We start from the raw sequence: 16,041 nt of genomic DNA on the forward strand, positions 1-16,041 counted from the left end.
GTAAAAGTTAAACACACTTGTCTAATAACTGGAATCACTCTCCCAAAATGTTCCCCCCAGTCATCGTCCATCAAGTGGAGAAAAGTCTTTATAGGTTTTTAGACTTTTATATTTAGGGTTAGTACTATTAAAATATTCATTCAAAACTGGAAGGTGAATTCGTTAAAATCTGAAACGGGAAACAGAAACTCGTGAGTGGAATTGCAGCTGCTGGGTCTGAGACCAGATCTAACCCAAAACCAAAACCCGTCGACTGACCAGAAGAAATGCTGACACCCAAACAGTTTCAGATTCAACTTCTCCAAATTCTGATGTCCAGAAACGCAGCGTCTTGCTTGACGCCTTAAAGGAGAAGTGAGCCGTCTTATCTGGGCCAGCGTTGACTCTGAACACACAGCCGTGCTGCATTTCCTCAGCTGTTCGGCTTCGGGGGCGACGCTCTGTTCTGTAAATAATCATAAAGAAATGCAATCTTTAAGCTTCAGCTACGGAAAACTGTGATCAGGCAAATCCTTTGGGGTGTCAATTTTAAGCTAAATCAGAAAATGAAGACTATACTAACACGTCCAAACTGAACCGCAGGGCTCTGAACTCTGGAGTTCCACAGGATTGTGTGTTAGAGCCACTTCTATTCCCCTTACACACAAACGAGTTGCGGCATAACAACATACGGTAGACTGCTCACTCATTAATATAATCAAGATGGCTCTGGTTGCTGGTCTGTTCTACTTCCAGCTTGGTTTGACGACAGTTTTCTGGATCTTAATGTCAGTAAAAGCAGGGAGCTTTGCCTGGGAGGTAGACTGGGCGCAGCTAACACCAGACCTGCTTTCTATCATGAAAAGGCAGGCGCAGACAACTGCCTTCAAATACCTTGGAAGAATTATTGACAGCGAGATGACCTTTCAGCCCGATGATGACTGTGTTTACAAAAAAGCCAGACAGCGCCTCCGTCTCCTACGTCAGCTGAAGAGCTTTAATGCCAGGAAACACGCCCTGCAGTTGGTGCACGGGTCACTTGTTGAAGGTGTTGTTTCCTCCAGCAAGGTCTCGTGGTTTGGGAATCCTCCAGCCAGGTGGTCAAACAGGCTGGTTAAATAATTGGACATCAACCCGGATAAAAGTCAATCCGGGTTTATGACCCAGCCTGACTGATTGTACCCTCAAACGGGTCCAAAAATTAATTTAATCCCTCTGCAGTCCTAAATAAGGTCTTATTTAAACGTAGTCTCACAAAGAATGACAACTAATGCTCGCTGTGATGTTTGTTTTTTTTTTGTTTTAATGAACCATGGACCTTAGAGTGTTTTACTGTTTTTACGACAATGTTTTAAGTTTATTTATTACATTTTTAAACTGGTTATTAGTTGTTTTTATGAGCCAGATGTCAAAGAAAAGTCTCCTAAAATGTTACGGACAATAAAGTGGACTGATTGTTTAACAGTGTTACTTTTTGTTGTGAACTGAATCAGTCAGTGTGTGTGTTTAGTTGCTTGTTGTTAAAGATCATGAAAACATGTCTCAGACTCTGAAACAGTCAAACCTCATTGTGGCTCAGTGTTTGTCCTTTAGTCCTCCTCTCCATGGCAACAAAACGGACCAAAGATCGTCTATTTGAAAAATAAACAAGAAAAAAACGACCCTGCAGAAAGTAAAACCTCCTTCTTGACCTTGATTGCGCTCTAGTCTGGGACAACAATAATAGTTTAAAGTAAACTGAGGAGCTTGAGTTCAAATCACATGACTGGGCTCAGGGGGGAAAGATGCTGCATTTGTTATTTGTATGTTTGTGTTTCGGGTAAACCCCTAAAGACCACTCGTTAGCCTGTGGTTAAAGTGTTGAGAAAGCTTCCTCTCAAAAGGATGAACCAGCATTTCCAATAAAACATCAAGTCAGGAGTGAGAGTTTCGACCATGCCTTTGAGTTTTCATTCATCTCTGGCTGACATAAAATTCAGTGACCTTAGTTTAGCTTCTTTTCTATCATATGTTTACTCATATTTTCTTTCATATGCCTCACAATGACTGTTTTGATGGTAGGAATCTGAAATAAACAATAAAACAGTTCTATATAATTATAGCTAGGAACACAATTAGATCTCTTTCCTCAAAACCACAACAGAGAAGAAATACAACAAAAGAAATTCTGCTTTGTTTTATCTTTGAGAGTATAATATAAACTGCTGGGTCTGGCTAGGTTTCAGTGTGTTTTGACTGACAAAAGGAAAATATTACTGGCAACAAGAAATATGTGCCTATGACTAGCTTAGGTAAATATGGTAATTATTCAGTTGGATATTAAGATAAATAAAACAATTAGAAATGTTTCTTTAAAGGTCACTTTAGCTAGATTTGAACCAGTTACTCTGCTCACAGTGCAAAGGATTTAATGAAAATCACACACTCCTCAAAAAAGGAAGTAAAATCTGCAACAGTGTCAGTGTTTATCACATGACTGACATGCAATATTATTTCCTCCAAATGTAGAAAATGTCGATTATCTTAAAGAACTAACCACAAAAAAATAAAATAAAAAGAACCGCAGTAAAAATCAACTTCTTCTGCCGGTGCCGAAATAGCGCGCAGAGTGAGACCTCCCGTTCGCTATCCCCTCTCTGCTCGCTCTCCTTATTCAAATTACGTCCAGGAGAACGTCGTCTCTGCCCAATGCGCGTGCTATGACGTGACCCAATGGAACGTACCAGTCTAAAAAAGCTCGAGGCGGTACGCACGAGCGAACACTCGGTTTCGGTTGAGCAGTGGGAGGCCGTCACCTGGGCTCCGCAGCGGCAGATATTTCGCACCGCGGGCTGTTTCCCTGAGGTTATGGGCAGGACGCCGCTCTGAGTTAGCGTCGAGCCGGCTGCCTTAATCGTCCCTACGCGCGGAAATAATGATGAAGAAGGATATTAACTTGACCCTGGCGGACGACGCGGAGCTGAAGCCGCACCTCCGCGACGCCGAGAGCATCCTGAACTCCCCGGACCTGGGGCTGCTCAAGCTGGCCTCCCCGGAGCTGGAGAGGCTAATCATCCAGTCCAACGGGATGGTCACCACGACGCCGACCAGCTCCCAGTTTCTCTACCCGAAGACGGTGACGGACGAGCAGGAGTTCGCCGAGGGCTTCGTGAAGGCGCTGGAGGACCTGCACAAGCAGAACCAGCTGAGCGGGACCGGCCAGACGAGCAGCAGCCTGGACCTCGGCGCGAACGTGGCTCCGGTGACCGTGCAGCCGGACTTACCGGTGTACACCAACCTGAACAGTTACGGAAGTGGCCCTCTGGGGACCACGGTCAACTACTCCACGGACACGGTCCCTTTCCCGCCTCCTCCGCCCCCGTCGCACCACCTGGGGGCGGCCCCGCTGCAGCAGCCGGAGCCGCTGAAGGAGGAGCCTCAGACGGTCCCCGACGTTCAGAGTTTCGGGGAAAGCCCGCCGCTGTCGCCCGTCGACATGGACACGCAGGAGCGCATCAAGGCCGAGCGGAAGAGGCTCAGGAACAGGATCGCAGCCTCCAAGTGCCGGAGGCGCAAGCTGGAGCGCATCTCCAGGCTGGAGGACAAGGTCAAAACGCTGAAGAACCAGAACACCGACCTGGCGTCGACGGCCAGCGTGCTGAGGGAGCAGGTGGCGCAGCTGAAGCAGAAAGTCCTCACCCACGTCAACAGCGGCTGCCAGCTGCTGCCACACGAAGTCCAAGTGCACTAGACCTCCAAGCCGGGCTACTGACCAGCATATAAGCTCCACAGACTTCCTTCATGTTGGTTCATCTAAATGTAGATGTGTCCTTCTGCAGGACGCATAAGCCACGTCGGCCGGACTCTACATTACTAATCAGCCTTTCGTTTTTTTTAGAAAACGCCACTAGGATTGTTGACACGAATGCATACGTGGTAGAACATTATTTAACAGTCTTTAGTATTGGGACTCTGGCAGTGATGAATTATTGCTATTATTACTGTTGATTCCCCCCCCCCCCAAAAGAAGTGGATCACACCAAGAGCAAATCTCTGTCACCCAAAAGGCTTTTCAGAAACACAATCAGCAACTGATATATTAGATAAACAGAACAGTTGCCTTGGGTATATTTGATATTTCTAACCCTGTTCTACCTCGTATGTGTGTTTTTTTTGTTTTTTTTGTTTTGCTGGGTGGGAGAGAAGTACACTTGATGACACATTTCCAGATTTTTCTCCTGTAAAAAATAAATAATGTTAATAATGTTTACTGGCTGTGTGTGCAGTCTTAAAGCTGGACCAAACAGACAAAATTCCTACAAGATTATGCACATTTGTAACACACAAAGAAGGTGGCTGTAAAGAAATGACGCATCTACGCTCACATTTGATATGTGTGAGATAATATCCACGTGTAACCTATTTAATCTGTGTTTCTGTATTTGCATGTTTTTGACAAACTCGAATGTTGCCCACAGCTCGGGGGTCAAAGGGTGCCAGATATTCAGTGTTTTATTATCTTCGAGCTTTGTGTATTTTGTCTTTTCTTTCGCTCCTTTTTTTCGGTTTAACTGGACCGTGTGTCTATTTCGGCGTGCTCTTGTTTTAAATGTGAACGTTTCTGTTGCACAGACTGTTGCTATCACCTGTAGCCTGACAGTAATCTGGCTTCAAGCCTCTGTGTTCTGAATTAAATGCTGCTCGGCAATTAAAAACGAAAAGGTTTCCCTCTTGTTTTTGCCACCGTGTGCGTACTGATCAGGTTGCAGGGCAGGTTTTGGAGCAAAATGGAGTTTAAAAGACGCTGTTCAGTTCTGTTAAACATTTCAGATCTTCACTATAACTCACTGAAAAAGTCCATGTTTGTGATATTTCCACATGATTCCTCCTCTCTGGTGTCTGGCTCCCTCTGCTGGTTAAACAGCTGAATAACAGGATGGACAACTTCTGATTTAATTTAAATCTTCTCATTTGAGACATTTAAACTGTAAATAAAAGCATTTCTCTTCCTACCACGAAGGGAGTAGCTTTCCAAATCACGTCTACATGTTTAGACTTGTAAAAACCTATAAAAGGAAACATTTGTGTTACTTGAATTTACCTACAGGAAAAAGTGTTTTTATAGATTTATTTAATAACAGATAAAAGTTAGTGTATATGGGATTCAGCAGACATTTTATTATGATATAGAGCCACTTTAACGACAAGATTTAAATGCTCAAATCATCTAGGACACGTGTCAAACTCAAGGCCTGCGGGCCAGATCCGGCCCTCTGTAACATTTCATCCGGCCCCCAAGACAACGTTTAGTCTGTCTCTGATTCTTATTTTGCTTAAAAAAACTGAGCCTAATTAGTGAAGTTTTCTCTTGACAGTGACTTAGAAGCCAACGATATATAGATTTAATTTCTGTATGATCAGGTTTTTGTTGATGGATTTTTAAAAAATCTGCTTTAATGTTAAAAAAAATAATTTAAAATCTGAGTGAGGCGTAAGAAATGACTGCTAATGATGAGCTTTTTGAAGTTTGATCTATTTGTCTGTGTTCATTAAAGTATGTTTGCTCTAAATTCTGTATAATCTGTAACTGAGAAAAGGTCATTGATATTTCTATATGAATGATTTGACATAATACATCTAAAACCAAGGTTAATTTACGTAACTTTTCATAAATATTGATTGTGATTGGCCCTTGGCTAGGACCAAATTTTTAATTTTGGCCCCCTTGTGTCACTGGGTTTGACACCCCTGATGTAGGAGGGTGGTCCGATTCCTGTTTGGGAAGCTCTGTCTGGCTGGAAGGAGTGCTGAAGATTAGTTTTTTTTTTTTCTATTTATGCTTTATGGGTTTTCAGATTACAAACAAAACAACAACAAGCAGTGAAGGGCGATTAATTCAGAGAAGGGAAAACAATCAGGCCTTACATTTCGGACACAATTCAACCACTCTGACCAGATCCTTCTGTGACTTCGATCTAAAAATGATCCTTTTCATTACAGAAATATTAAATATCAAATCAATCCACTTGTTTACATTAAGAGTTTCCTTCTTGAGCCACTTCCTTGTTGTGCCTTTTTTATTTTTAAGCCACCAGCAGCACTCTATGCAAATATTTATTTGCTGATTTTTGTAGATTAACACACCCTAAGTTTCCTGATATGGATTAATATTTTTCCTTCTTTGCGTATTTCTCTCCAAAATGGAGTCCAATCCCAATATTTTAAGCTGAGATCATCTCAGTTTCAGCTTCCGCCACGCCAGATTTTAGCTCAATATCTGTAAAATTAATTAAAATAAATCACACTTGTTTTGTGTTTTAAAGGTCAGTTATGGCAGCCATCTTGAATAAAGATGGACAACCTGGGATTACTGTCCATGGGCTCATGGGATATTTTGCTAACTCCCGGCCTTCGCCTTTTTGACGGCGAGGTCCTGAAATACTGACACTATTAGATTTTCTGACCTGAAATCAATGAATCCTAAATCTGTTTTGGTTCTAGCTGTTTCAGAACGAGCACGCCAAAACAACAGTCGAGTTTTTTTCAGCATGTTTTTATTGTTTTACCACAAAGTACAGATAAAAACATCCACAGCATATTCTCTCACATTAATGGCCCAAACTGAAAGGATCTGAGGAGGCAGTGACACAGGAGCAAAAAGAAGTCAGGTGTTTTCTGCGTGCTCGTAGAAGATCTACAGTCTCGATGGCGCCTGTTTTTATGGATTATACTGCAGCGGGAATCGCTTCATAACCGAGTGACACATTCATTCACAAGCAGGCCTTAGAAACCAACGCAGGTACAGTACAACATGGCTCTTTTAGGGTTCTTCTCAGGTCGTTTTTTTTTTCTGGATTTCTGATGCAAGCCTGAGTCGATACAACACAATCCACACGTGTGACTGAAAGGTATTTACAGGTCAGGAGAGGAAGACGTGTCAGAGAGGAGAACAGTTTCTACGTTTTGGGTTTTATCAAAACAAAAACAGTCACAACTGGTAAAAAGGAAAACATACGCAGCATTAAAATCACTAAAACCTCTTGTGGGCTTTCAGTCCAAATATTTGCCTGCTTCAAATTTAAAATAAAAACAAAAACTTTACTAAGTCCGTGATTATCTTTTACTAATTTTTAATTCTGATACTGCTTTCAGTTCATCATCCTCAACAAATGCATTTCATGTGTTGCCACTGCTGAGCCTGAGACAATGACGTTCATGTTTAAATGAGCAGAATTTACATTTCTCCACCTGTAATTTGTTTTATTACAACTCCGAAGACAGAAAACTGATCAAAACTTTCGTTCTGGCTTCGCAAGGCTGAAACAGGACGCCACTTTTAGAGTCGTCTTTGGTCAAAATAAGAAAAAACCTTTAAAAAGAACGTAATAAAACAGGTGTGTAAGCACTTTCCGAGTGCCACCTTGTTGGCTGTATAAAGAGGCGAACACGCGGCTGCTTTCTGCTTCTGATTTATCTGAGCAAACCTTTCACAGAAAAACAGACAACCTGACGACACGCCGAGCCCGCAGGAGTCCACAAAGCTGCCCTGCAACACCGAGGAGGTGCAAGCAAAGAGACACATTGTCTAACACATTTCCTCCAACATTTAGAAATGACCGCATGACTCCCAGCCTCCTGGTTTCCTGCAGGTAACGATGAGAGGGGGAACAAAACTAAAACCCAGCAGCCTGAACCCATTAAACGCAGGCCAGATGCTGTGAATGCAAAACAAAAACCTAACATCTTGTGTGACTGGTACACACAAAGGACCAACACTCCCATGATGCTTAAAAGTACGTCCCAATGTTTTCTGAGTCTTTCTGTTTGTGGTTGAGCTCTTAAAATCTCAACACCAACGAACCTGAACGTCAATCCTGCAAGATGTAAAGCTCCACCAGTCGATGATTAATTACCCCGTAGACCAGGGGTGTCCAAGCCTGGTCCTGGAGGGCCACCATCCTGCATGTTTTACTCCAATGCACCTGATTTGAATCGATGGCCTCTGCAGAACATGAAGAGGTAATTTAACCTAAGAATGTTTTTTAACCCAGCAGCTTTTAGTGTGTGGGATAAAGACAGGATACCCTAAACCTGCAACAAAATAACATTATTTCCATTCTCCAACCCTAATCCATGTGATTTAGAGACCCTGAAATATCTCAATGTTGTTTAATTCCTTCATATTTTCACTTTAAGTTAGAAAATTGATAGCAAGAACCATGACACGTTTAGACCGCGCTGTCAACGAGAAAGTAAGCGTTTGACTTTTCAGAAACCGCATCGAAAAAGATCCTTATGCCGTTTTTATTTTGAGATCATTTCTGGCTCAAACCAACGGTTACGGTCCAGAACAAACACCTTATTCTGAAATAAGAGGCGTTTTACGACCTCTGTCAACCCCACAGCACTGATTCAGATGATAAACATAAAACTGAGAACACAGTTCAGACCCCTTCTTGGGATTTTTCTAAACCCAAAGTCAAATTTTCAAAATTGCAACACTAAAAGGAGTAACAGATGGGGAAATATAGTTCCTCTCTGAGGAGGAGCTGCTTGCACACATCCAAACAAACTCTACAACACAGAACTTTTTTAAATTTAATACTTTCCTCACAGAATATCATACTTCTTAAAATGTATTTCCAGATGTGCATACCTGTAGATATTACATATATGTATATATTGCACAACATCTATATGTACATTTGAAATAAATATAATTAAATAAAATGACTCTTCATTAATTTTTTTTTTTTGCTCTTTGTCTCCTTGCTATAGCTTGTTTTATTTTCTTTACTCCCTCACTGTTTTAGAAAAGAAATCAACCAAAGAATACAAAATAAACGTTTGCTGAAGAAATTTAAAAAATAAATAAAACAGAAAGGCAGACTAAAAATGCTCTGCTGAGCAATTAAAATGTTAACTCCTGAAGATTTCAAGTTTAAACAGGGGGAAATAACTCAAAGAAATGACATAATTGACTAATATATGTATATCTCAGCAGGATTATCAGCCTTCTTGGTCACCAAATTCATGTTTTTCATCTTTTCAAGACATCTGACTGACATGAAACAAAGTACTGTAAACTTTGGAAGGATTTAAATGGCACTCTGAGGATGCACGCCGTCAAATCCTTCTTGTAAAACCACACTGAGGATCGGGGAAACCGTCATCAAGAACTCAAGCTGCAAAGAGTCTGAAACGCTCTGGTTTTTACTGATTTGGTTACCTTCGCCGATAAAAATAACCCCTTTATGCAAATAAACCAGATGCAAACGCCTGTAAAATGTGTGACCACCTGCAGCTTGTAGCCTTTCAGACACTTTGCAGCCTGGCTCTTGAGATTAACAACCAATGAAGCAAAAAGAAGCAGGAGAAGAAGTGGAGAAAGGCGACGAAGGAAGGATCCAAGGACCCGGAGTCCAGCTGAAGGAGGAAAAAAAGACAGCAGGGAAAGGGTTAAGGAAAAGAGTCAGCTTTAACATGCACAGTCCTGGTGAGGAGGGGCGGGCTGCTCTGTCAGCTGGGGCCCCTGTTTGGCCCCAGTAATGGCGGGATCACCAGCATCCAGGCTCTCGGACATCTTTTCACAGATGATGTCGACAAGGCGCTCAAAGGTCTGCTTCACATTGATGTTGTCCTTCGCGCTGGCCTCAAAGAACTCAAAACCTGTAGGAGAAACAGGACGAGGGAGAGGGTCAGAGAGGTCAAGAACCATTTCTGCTGGAAAGTTATTACTGCTCCACAGAGGACATCTTCCAGGAAATTTTCCCTGACTTTAGATGCAACATGGGTCCAAACAGGACCTTGTAGGCGTTTCTAATTCATACTATTCATGAAGCAGCTCCTTTGAATGAAACATTTTATCATGAATTGCACTTTAGTAACAATGAAAAGAAGGTGAAGTTAAAAATGTAAACAAATACTAACTACATGTCCCTCAGAGGACTTGCATCCGAAAGCTATCTTAGATGTGAAGGTTTCTTTTTTCTAACTAAATTATTAACACTGTAATGCAACTTGTAAAATTCTTAAATTAATAGCTGGACACAGAGGTTAAGAGTTCGAGCTCACCGAGATGTTCGGAGAGCTGCCGGCCCCTGTCTGCGCCCACCACCCGCTCGTCCTCCATGTCACATTTGTTTCCTACGAGCAGCACCTGGGCGTTGTCCCAAGAGTACGTCTTAATCTGAGTCGACCTGGAAACAAGCACATCCAACGAGAGCGGAAACTCAAAAGGCTGCAGAGCTGGAATCACTGTTTTAAGCCACAACGAGGGGATATCATTCAAACACGAGGAGAACACGCAAATTAGAGCTTAGGAGAAGAGATGGAGCAAACAGAGTGAAAGAAAGAAAATAAACTTGGTGTTTCAGCCATTATCCTGCAGCATCTGATTCTGAAAAAGGAAGCAGATATTTAAGACTCTTAAAAACATCCTGAAACCTGACCTGCACCATCCGCCTTGATTTTCTGTCAGCTACTTTATCTATATCTCTGTGTCTATTTCCAGACTAAACTGACTTTCTCGATCCCATTTTATCCATCACTCCCTCTCGCAGGTGGGTGTCAGCTTACAAACTGTCCGTCAGACAAGAACCTACCAGTCCTGGACGGCGTTGAAGGAGTCCTCGTTCGTGATGTCATACATGAGGATGAAGCCCATGGCTCCTCGGTAGTAAGCTGTGGTGATGGTGCGGTAACGCTCCTGCCCTGCCGTGTCCTGGAAGACAAAAAAACAAAACAAAACACAATTCTGTTGGAAGTTTATATAACTCACAGACAGTCGCTGTTCTTGTTCAACATTTTAAACAAGATAAAATGTGTTAATATGTAAACCTTATGGGTGATTAACGGTGGGTTTATGGAGAAAGCGCAGCTGTTTTCACCTACTTAAAGTCTTAACACTGAACTAAGTCAACACAATTACACGCTCCAGGAAATCATACCATCCAGACAGCACAGTATGTATATAAATTATAGCATGGAGGTAAATTTGCTTTGAATGTCTGCACTCAGTCACACACGATCAGTCTCGAGATAAAAGCAACCTGCATGACATCTATTTTAGAGACCTGTATCCGACCTTTACGATCTACATACACTGTAGGGTTTATTGTTCTGTAACTGCAGTTTAGACCCTTCTGCACTCATCCCCTCATGCTGCAGGCTGAGCGGGATAAGAGCATTAGTTTCATACCTAAATTTTCCGTGTAGGTAGACAGAGTGGTGTTATATAATGAACACTCAGCTTTGTGCTCACCACGAGGCCTAAAGCAGAACATTTCAGGAAAGCAGACAGTAAAAAAAATGTTGGTTTTTCATCAGACAATATATAAAGTCTTATTACATAAATAATAATAAACTGGAAATTTATTTAAGTTCTATTTAGCATAATTTACTGCACCCAGACTGCAAATAAATGGAATTATGTGTGTCAAATCTCAATAAAATTGAGTCATGCTGCAGAGTAATTGGAGCAGGGACTTGGTGAAAAGGTCTCAGTGTGAACTAAAGATGTAACCCCAAAAAAATACAAATAAATGAGAATATTTATGAAACAAAGCAACACAACTGATCAGAACTTCGTGATGCTAGTTTTTGACACAAACGGCAGTCGTTCAGTCCCAAACATCTGAAGTAAAACCAAACACACTTCAGCCAAATGTCCTCGACAAACAATGTCACAAATGTGAGACGTGTCACCATGGTAACCCGCAAGATGGGAGAAAAGCTTGGTGGAGATTTGAGATGTATGTCATCTGACTTGTGCTAGCTTTGCCAAGAAGAAATCAAAAAGAGACCGAAAATCTTTAACGCAAGACAAAAACTGTAACAACTGTGGACGTTCTGACCCGGGGAAATGGATTTGTGATAATGGCTGTGAAGGATACTCAGTGACGGACTTCTTCTAAATCATCTGCAGCAGGTCTTTCAGATCTGGCATTAAAATTCTCTTGGGTGATTTGATCGCAAGCGGTCAGCTCTGTCTGAGAGCATTCACACCTGGGAGTTAAACATGCAAGTTTCTGTAAGAACTACAAACAGTTCAGACATCTGAACTACGGTTCAGAGCCGTTTGAGCCGTATTATTGGGGAGCTTAATTATCTAACAGATGCAATATAAGAGTCCGTGTCAAAGGGAAAACTGTAGATTTCACCCTGTAAAAAATCCACTGCAGCGAAGCACAGTACGCTGATGGTGAGCTGCGTTCAGACTGCCAAACGTATGCGGATAAAAGGGGTCCAGACCACCTCCGAAGGTGGTTCGAGTGAAAACCAAAACTTAAATACAGGCAGAACGGGAACAGCTTCCCAAGTCACATAAACGAGCAGGACATTGCCTTATTTAAAAATAAAAATACACCTCATATAATTTTTTTCAGGTCTTGATTCTTGTTGGTTTATGTAGTTCCTACTTTGCTGATGTATGTTCAAATAAAAAATTCTCTAATACGTTCAAGCGGTAATTGGTTATTTCATGCACAAAAAAAAGCACATGTGAGACCACAATTGTCTGCAGGGGTTTAGGGAGGACTTAAAGAACCACGTCGCTAGTGCACAGACTCTGGTCACAAAACGACAACATGCAACTTCTGTAAGATGGTTCCTGCTGACTGCAACTCCCAACAATGTGAGAAGACAGGGACTCTTAGTCTATCAGTATATCTAGAGTGAATATGTTTTCAGTTCCATTCACATCTGTATTTAGCGCTGTCAGGATGTAATCTGATTAATATGTCAAGTGTGAACAGGATCTAAATCAGAACCAAATCAAAACAAACTCAAGACAAAAACAAAAATCAGCTACTTCTTATCTTAATACATACTGTGTGTTATGAACACTAACAGTATGAAAGAAGTGTAAAAATTCCCAAGCAAGTTAATTAAAAAAAGCAATAATTATTTGGCTTTAGTGTAGGAAATCAGCATGCACAGAAATGGTAAACACACACAAACACACACTGCTGTTTCTAGAGAGATATCATGCATGAGTGTGTAAATTAAGATGACAAATCAGGTTTACTTAGATTCCATTTGCTGCACACTGAAAAAGAAATATGCATACTGCATTTGAGATCAAATAATTTTCATTTTCTTCTTGAATCTCAGCTGAAAGATGGGGGATGGTGACCGAAAGTGTGTGTGCGCGCGTGTGTGTGTTAGCGACTGAGGGAGATGTGTAGTAATTGGGGGAAGGGAGAAGCACCCAGTCATCGTTTTCCTGTGCTCTGATTGGCTAATCACATTTTTCTTACCAGAGGCAAGACCTGGCAAATGCTGACAACAGAGGCAGTCCTGCACACACACACACACACACACACACACACACATACACACACCCAGGCTGCTGCAGAGTGTGTTGTAAAGGCAGAAACGATGTCTTGTTTTACAATGTGATACCGAAACACCAGTTTTCCGAATCTCACCAGACACCAGGGAGCCTGTTTCTTCTGCAAGCTGCTCTTTATTGTTTTCAGTGTTTTCTCTTGAGCTTCTATAACCACCGCCTGATGCAACAGAGCATCAGAGGAAACATCATTCTGCTCACTCCTGAGGACACATCGCCACGGCTTGCTATGTCCTCTCATCACTTCTGTTCTTATTCTTTTTTTTTTACCCGTCCAAGGTTGGTGCGAATGAAAACGCTGCAGAGGAGGCGACGTTGTGCGCGCTCAGTGCAATCTGAGGACAGTTTGCATAACAGAACTGCAGCACGGGGCGACGTTTCACAGAGCAGCAGATGACTCTGACGGGAAATGTCTCCTGAAATTTTGTTTGCTGCATTATTAAAACCCATTAAAATACACGAGAATACACAGCTAACCATAACCAGACACCTGTCTTGACTTGTACTCTAATCCAGCTTTTGTGAACAAACACACTGGAGGGCAGAGCACGAAACCTGACAATGACAGACGGGATACAACAGGTTTCCTGTATGTGGTTCATACCTGCAAGAAATCCTTCATGATGTTACACACGTTTGTTAAGATTAAACGACGTGGAATCAGAGAAAAGAGAGCTTAGACCAAAACTCCTAAAATTGCACATTTCTCCTCTTGTTCGCGCTCGTCTTACCCAGATCTGAAGCTTGATCCTCTTGTCGTTCCTGTAGATGGTCTTCACCTTGAAGTCGATCCCCACCGTGCTGACGAAAGCCGGCGTGAAAGAGTCGTCGGCGTAGCGGAACAAGAAGGAGGTTTTCCCCACGCTGCTGTTTCCGATGATCAGGATCTTGAACATATAGTCAAAGTTCTGGTCAGAAGCCTCCTTCTGCCCGTAGGTTGCTGTTGCCGAGGCCATCTGGTGGAAACGGAGAAAAGAAAAAGTCTTTGTATTAAATCCTTTTGGTGATCACAGCTTGTGCAACCTTTTTGTCTTTGAAAGATCTCGCTCATATTGACAATATAGAAAGACAAGTCATGTGCAGGAAAGCAATTATTAACACAAAAAATAGTAAAATACACTGTGGATGCAGACTAGAGCTGTAGTGATTTATGATCAGGACTGATGACTGATTAATCATTTTTTTGAGCAAAAACAACAAAAACAGTGTTATTGATTTGTTTTTCACATAGAGTATAGACTGTAGAGCTGTCGCACAGAAAAGTTCCCACCATTAATGAGGGTTCAGAGAAACTATGAGATTCCTGCAGCTTCTGTTCGACTCAGCATAACAGTCGACAGTGATGAACTAGTTGGTCTGAAAAGTTGTTTCATTTGCCTCCTTGATATTAATCAAAGCAGCACGTTGCAGAGTCAGCAGAAAATCTGAAAACAAATGTGAGTTTTTACTCCCCGGTAAAATTCTAGAGGCAATCAGTCACAACGTCTGAAGAATAATGTCTGAAGAATAATTCAGCATCACTTACTGTAAGTTTGTTTGGAGCAGGTTATTCACAAGCTGAAACTTGTGCTTTTGCAGCCCTCAGGAACTCATTTTAGCGACGCATGAACAGTATATGAATACAACATGGATGAGAAGCAACAAGGTGGTGCCAACATTTACCAGACAAACACTTAAATGCAGACACATGTTTGGAGCTGAGTCTCCTAAAAACTGAAGATGCATCCTTCCTGATGGGAATCTTATGCTGACAGCTTAAGTTGCAGTTCATTAAAGATGCAACCTGATAGCCACACCCACAGTGGCACCACCGACAACCACCCACGACGGCTGTAACTTTAGATCTGTCCGACACACTTGCAAACAACAGTTTCCTCAGATGGAAACTCAATCTAGTGTATCTGTTTTAAATACAGAGCATGATCTCTGGGTTTTGTTTTGTTTTCTTGATGTTCTGACTTCCATGAGTTATGTTTGGACTGTTTTAGTTTATCCAGAGTTTCAGAGCTGATTTATTTTTTATCATTTCTTTTCATTGTACCTGCAGAGAAGCTTCTCATCTGGCTCAAACTGAGGCATGAATGTGTGAAATCATAAACTGGTCACAATAAAAGTCTGACAAATACTGTAAGTCAGGGCTTGCCCCATGGACACCACTTACAAATAAATTACAAAATTTCTCTTTCTTATATCATTTTCAACACATGACAAATTAACTCTTGTGGTTAAACAAAATCTAAAGTTGCTCCTCGTCATCATCGTCAAACGTCTTCTTGTAAAGATCTGTTTATTGCTGTTTAGGCTTTTAAATCCCGTGGCACAGACCATATGTCATCACTACACACATCACTGAGCTGCAGAGCGGGCTTACCTACTCACATGTTGACTGTTACAGCTCTGTGACTACCTCGCTTAGCGGCTCAAAGGCGCTCAGCGTACTAAAAGTGGCCAGAAAGCCCGCTTGAATGATATTTGTAAAAGTGCCTAAGGAGTACCACATTTTTAGATTGATTTAATCCCTGAACTCAAAAAAATGTAGCTGTTTTTTTATAAAAACTGTCACAGCTCCATCTGTTCCTGCCACGCCTCTTGCTTCCAGTCATGCCACAGCCAAGTAATTTTCCACTCATCCACAGTTCAAGCCACGCCCATATTACCATGCCCAAGTAATCACAGTCATCTGTTTCACCTGTTCTGGTCCCCATAAATACCCACAGCTCCCAGTACTCTTC

At 41.8% G+C, this 16,041-nt stretch overlaps 2 protein-coding genes across 4 annotated transcripts in view; one reads left to right on the top strand and one right to left on the bottom strand.

The window, feature by feature from the left end:
* The first annotated feature begins 2,708 nt into the window (after window positions 1-2,708).
* Window positions 2,709-4,679, top strand: jund (JunD proto-oncogene, AP-1 transcription factor subunit). Its single transcript, XM_017413318.3, has one exon. The coding sequence runs from the start codon at window positions 2,894-2,896 to the stop codon at window positions 3,707-3,709; it is 816 nt and encodes a 271-aa protein (XP_017268807.1). The 5' UTR covers window positions 2,709-2,893; the 3' UTR covers window positions 3,710-4,679.
* A 1,816-nt stretch (window positions 4,680-6,495) lies between these two features.
* Window positions 6,496-16,041, bottom strand: part of rab3ab (RAB3A, member RAS oncogene family, b) — a 22,291-nt gene continuing 12,745 nt past the window's right edge. Inside the window, exons 1-5 of one of the 3 annotated variants that reach the window (XM_037974244.1) lie at window positions 14,835-14,986; window positions 14,041-14,265; window positions 10,563-10,681; window positions 10,033-10,157; window positions 6,496-9,627 (exon numbers count right to left, since the gene is read on the bottom strand). In XM_037974244.1, coding sequence (XP_037830172.1) covers window positions 9,437-9,627; window positions 10,033-10,157; window positions 10,563-10,681; window positions 14,041-14,265 — 660 coding nt within the window. In that variant the 5' untranslated portion in view covers window positions 14,835-14,986 and the 3' untranslated portion in view covers window positions 6,496-9,436. Of the gene's footprint in view, window positions 9,628-10,032; window positions 10,158-10,562; window positions 10,682-14,040; window positions 14,266-14,579; window positions 14,711-14,834; window positions 14,987-16,041 lie in introns of those variants that run through there. The other 2 variants (XM_017413536.3, XM_017413537.3) reach the window with 2 other exon arrangements.

This window comes from Kryptolebias marmoratus, linkage group LG24 (assembly GCF_001649575.2).
Source record: "Kryptolebias marmoratus isolate JLee-2015 linkage group LG24, ASM164957v2, whole genome shotgun sequence".
NCBI classification, from domain to species: Eukaryota; Metazoa; Chordata; class Actinopteri; order Cyprinodontiformes; family Rivulidae; genus Kryptolebias; species Kryptolebias marmoratus.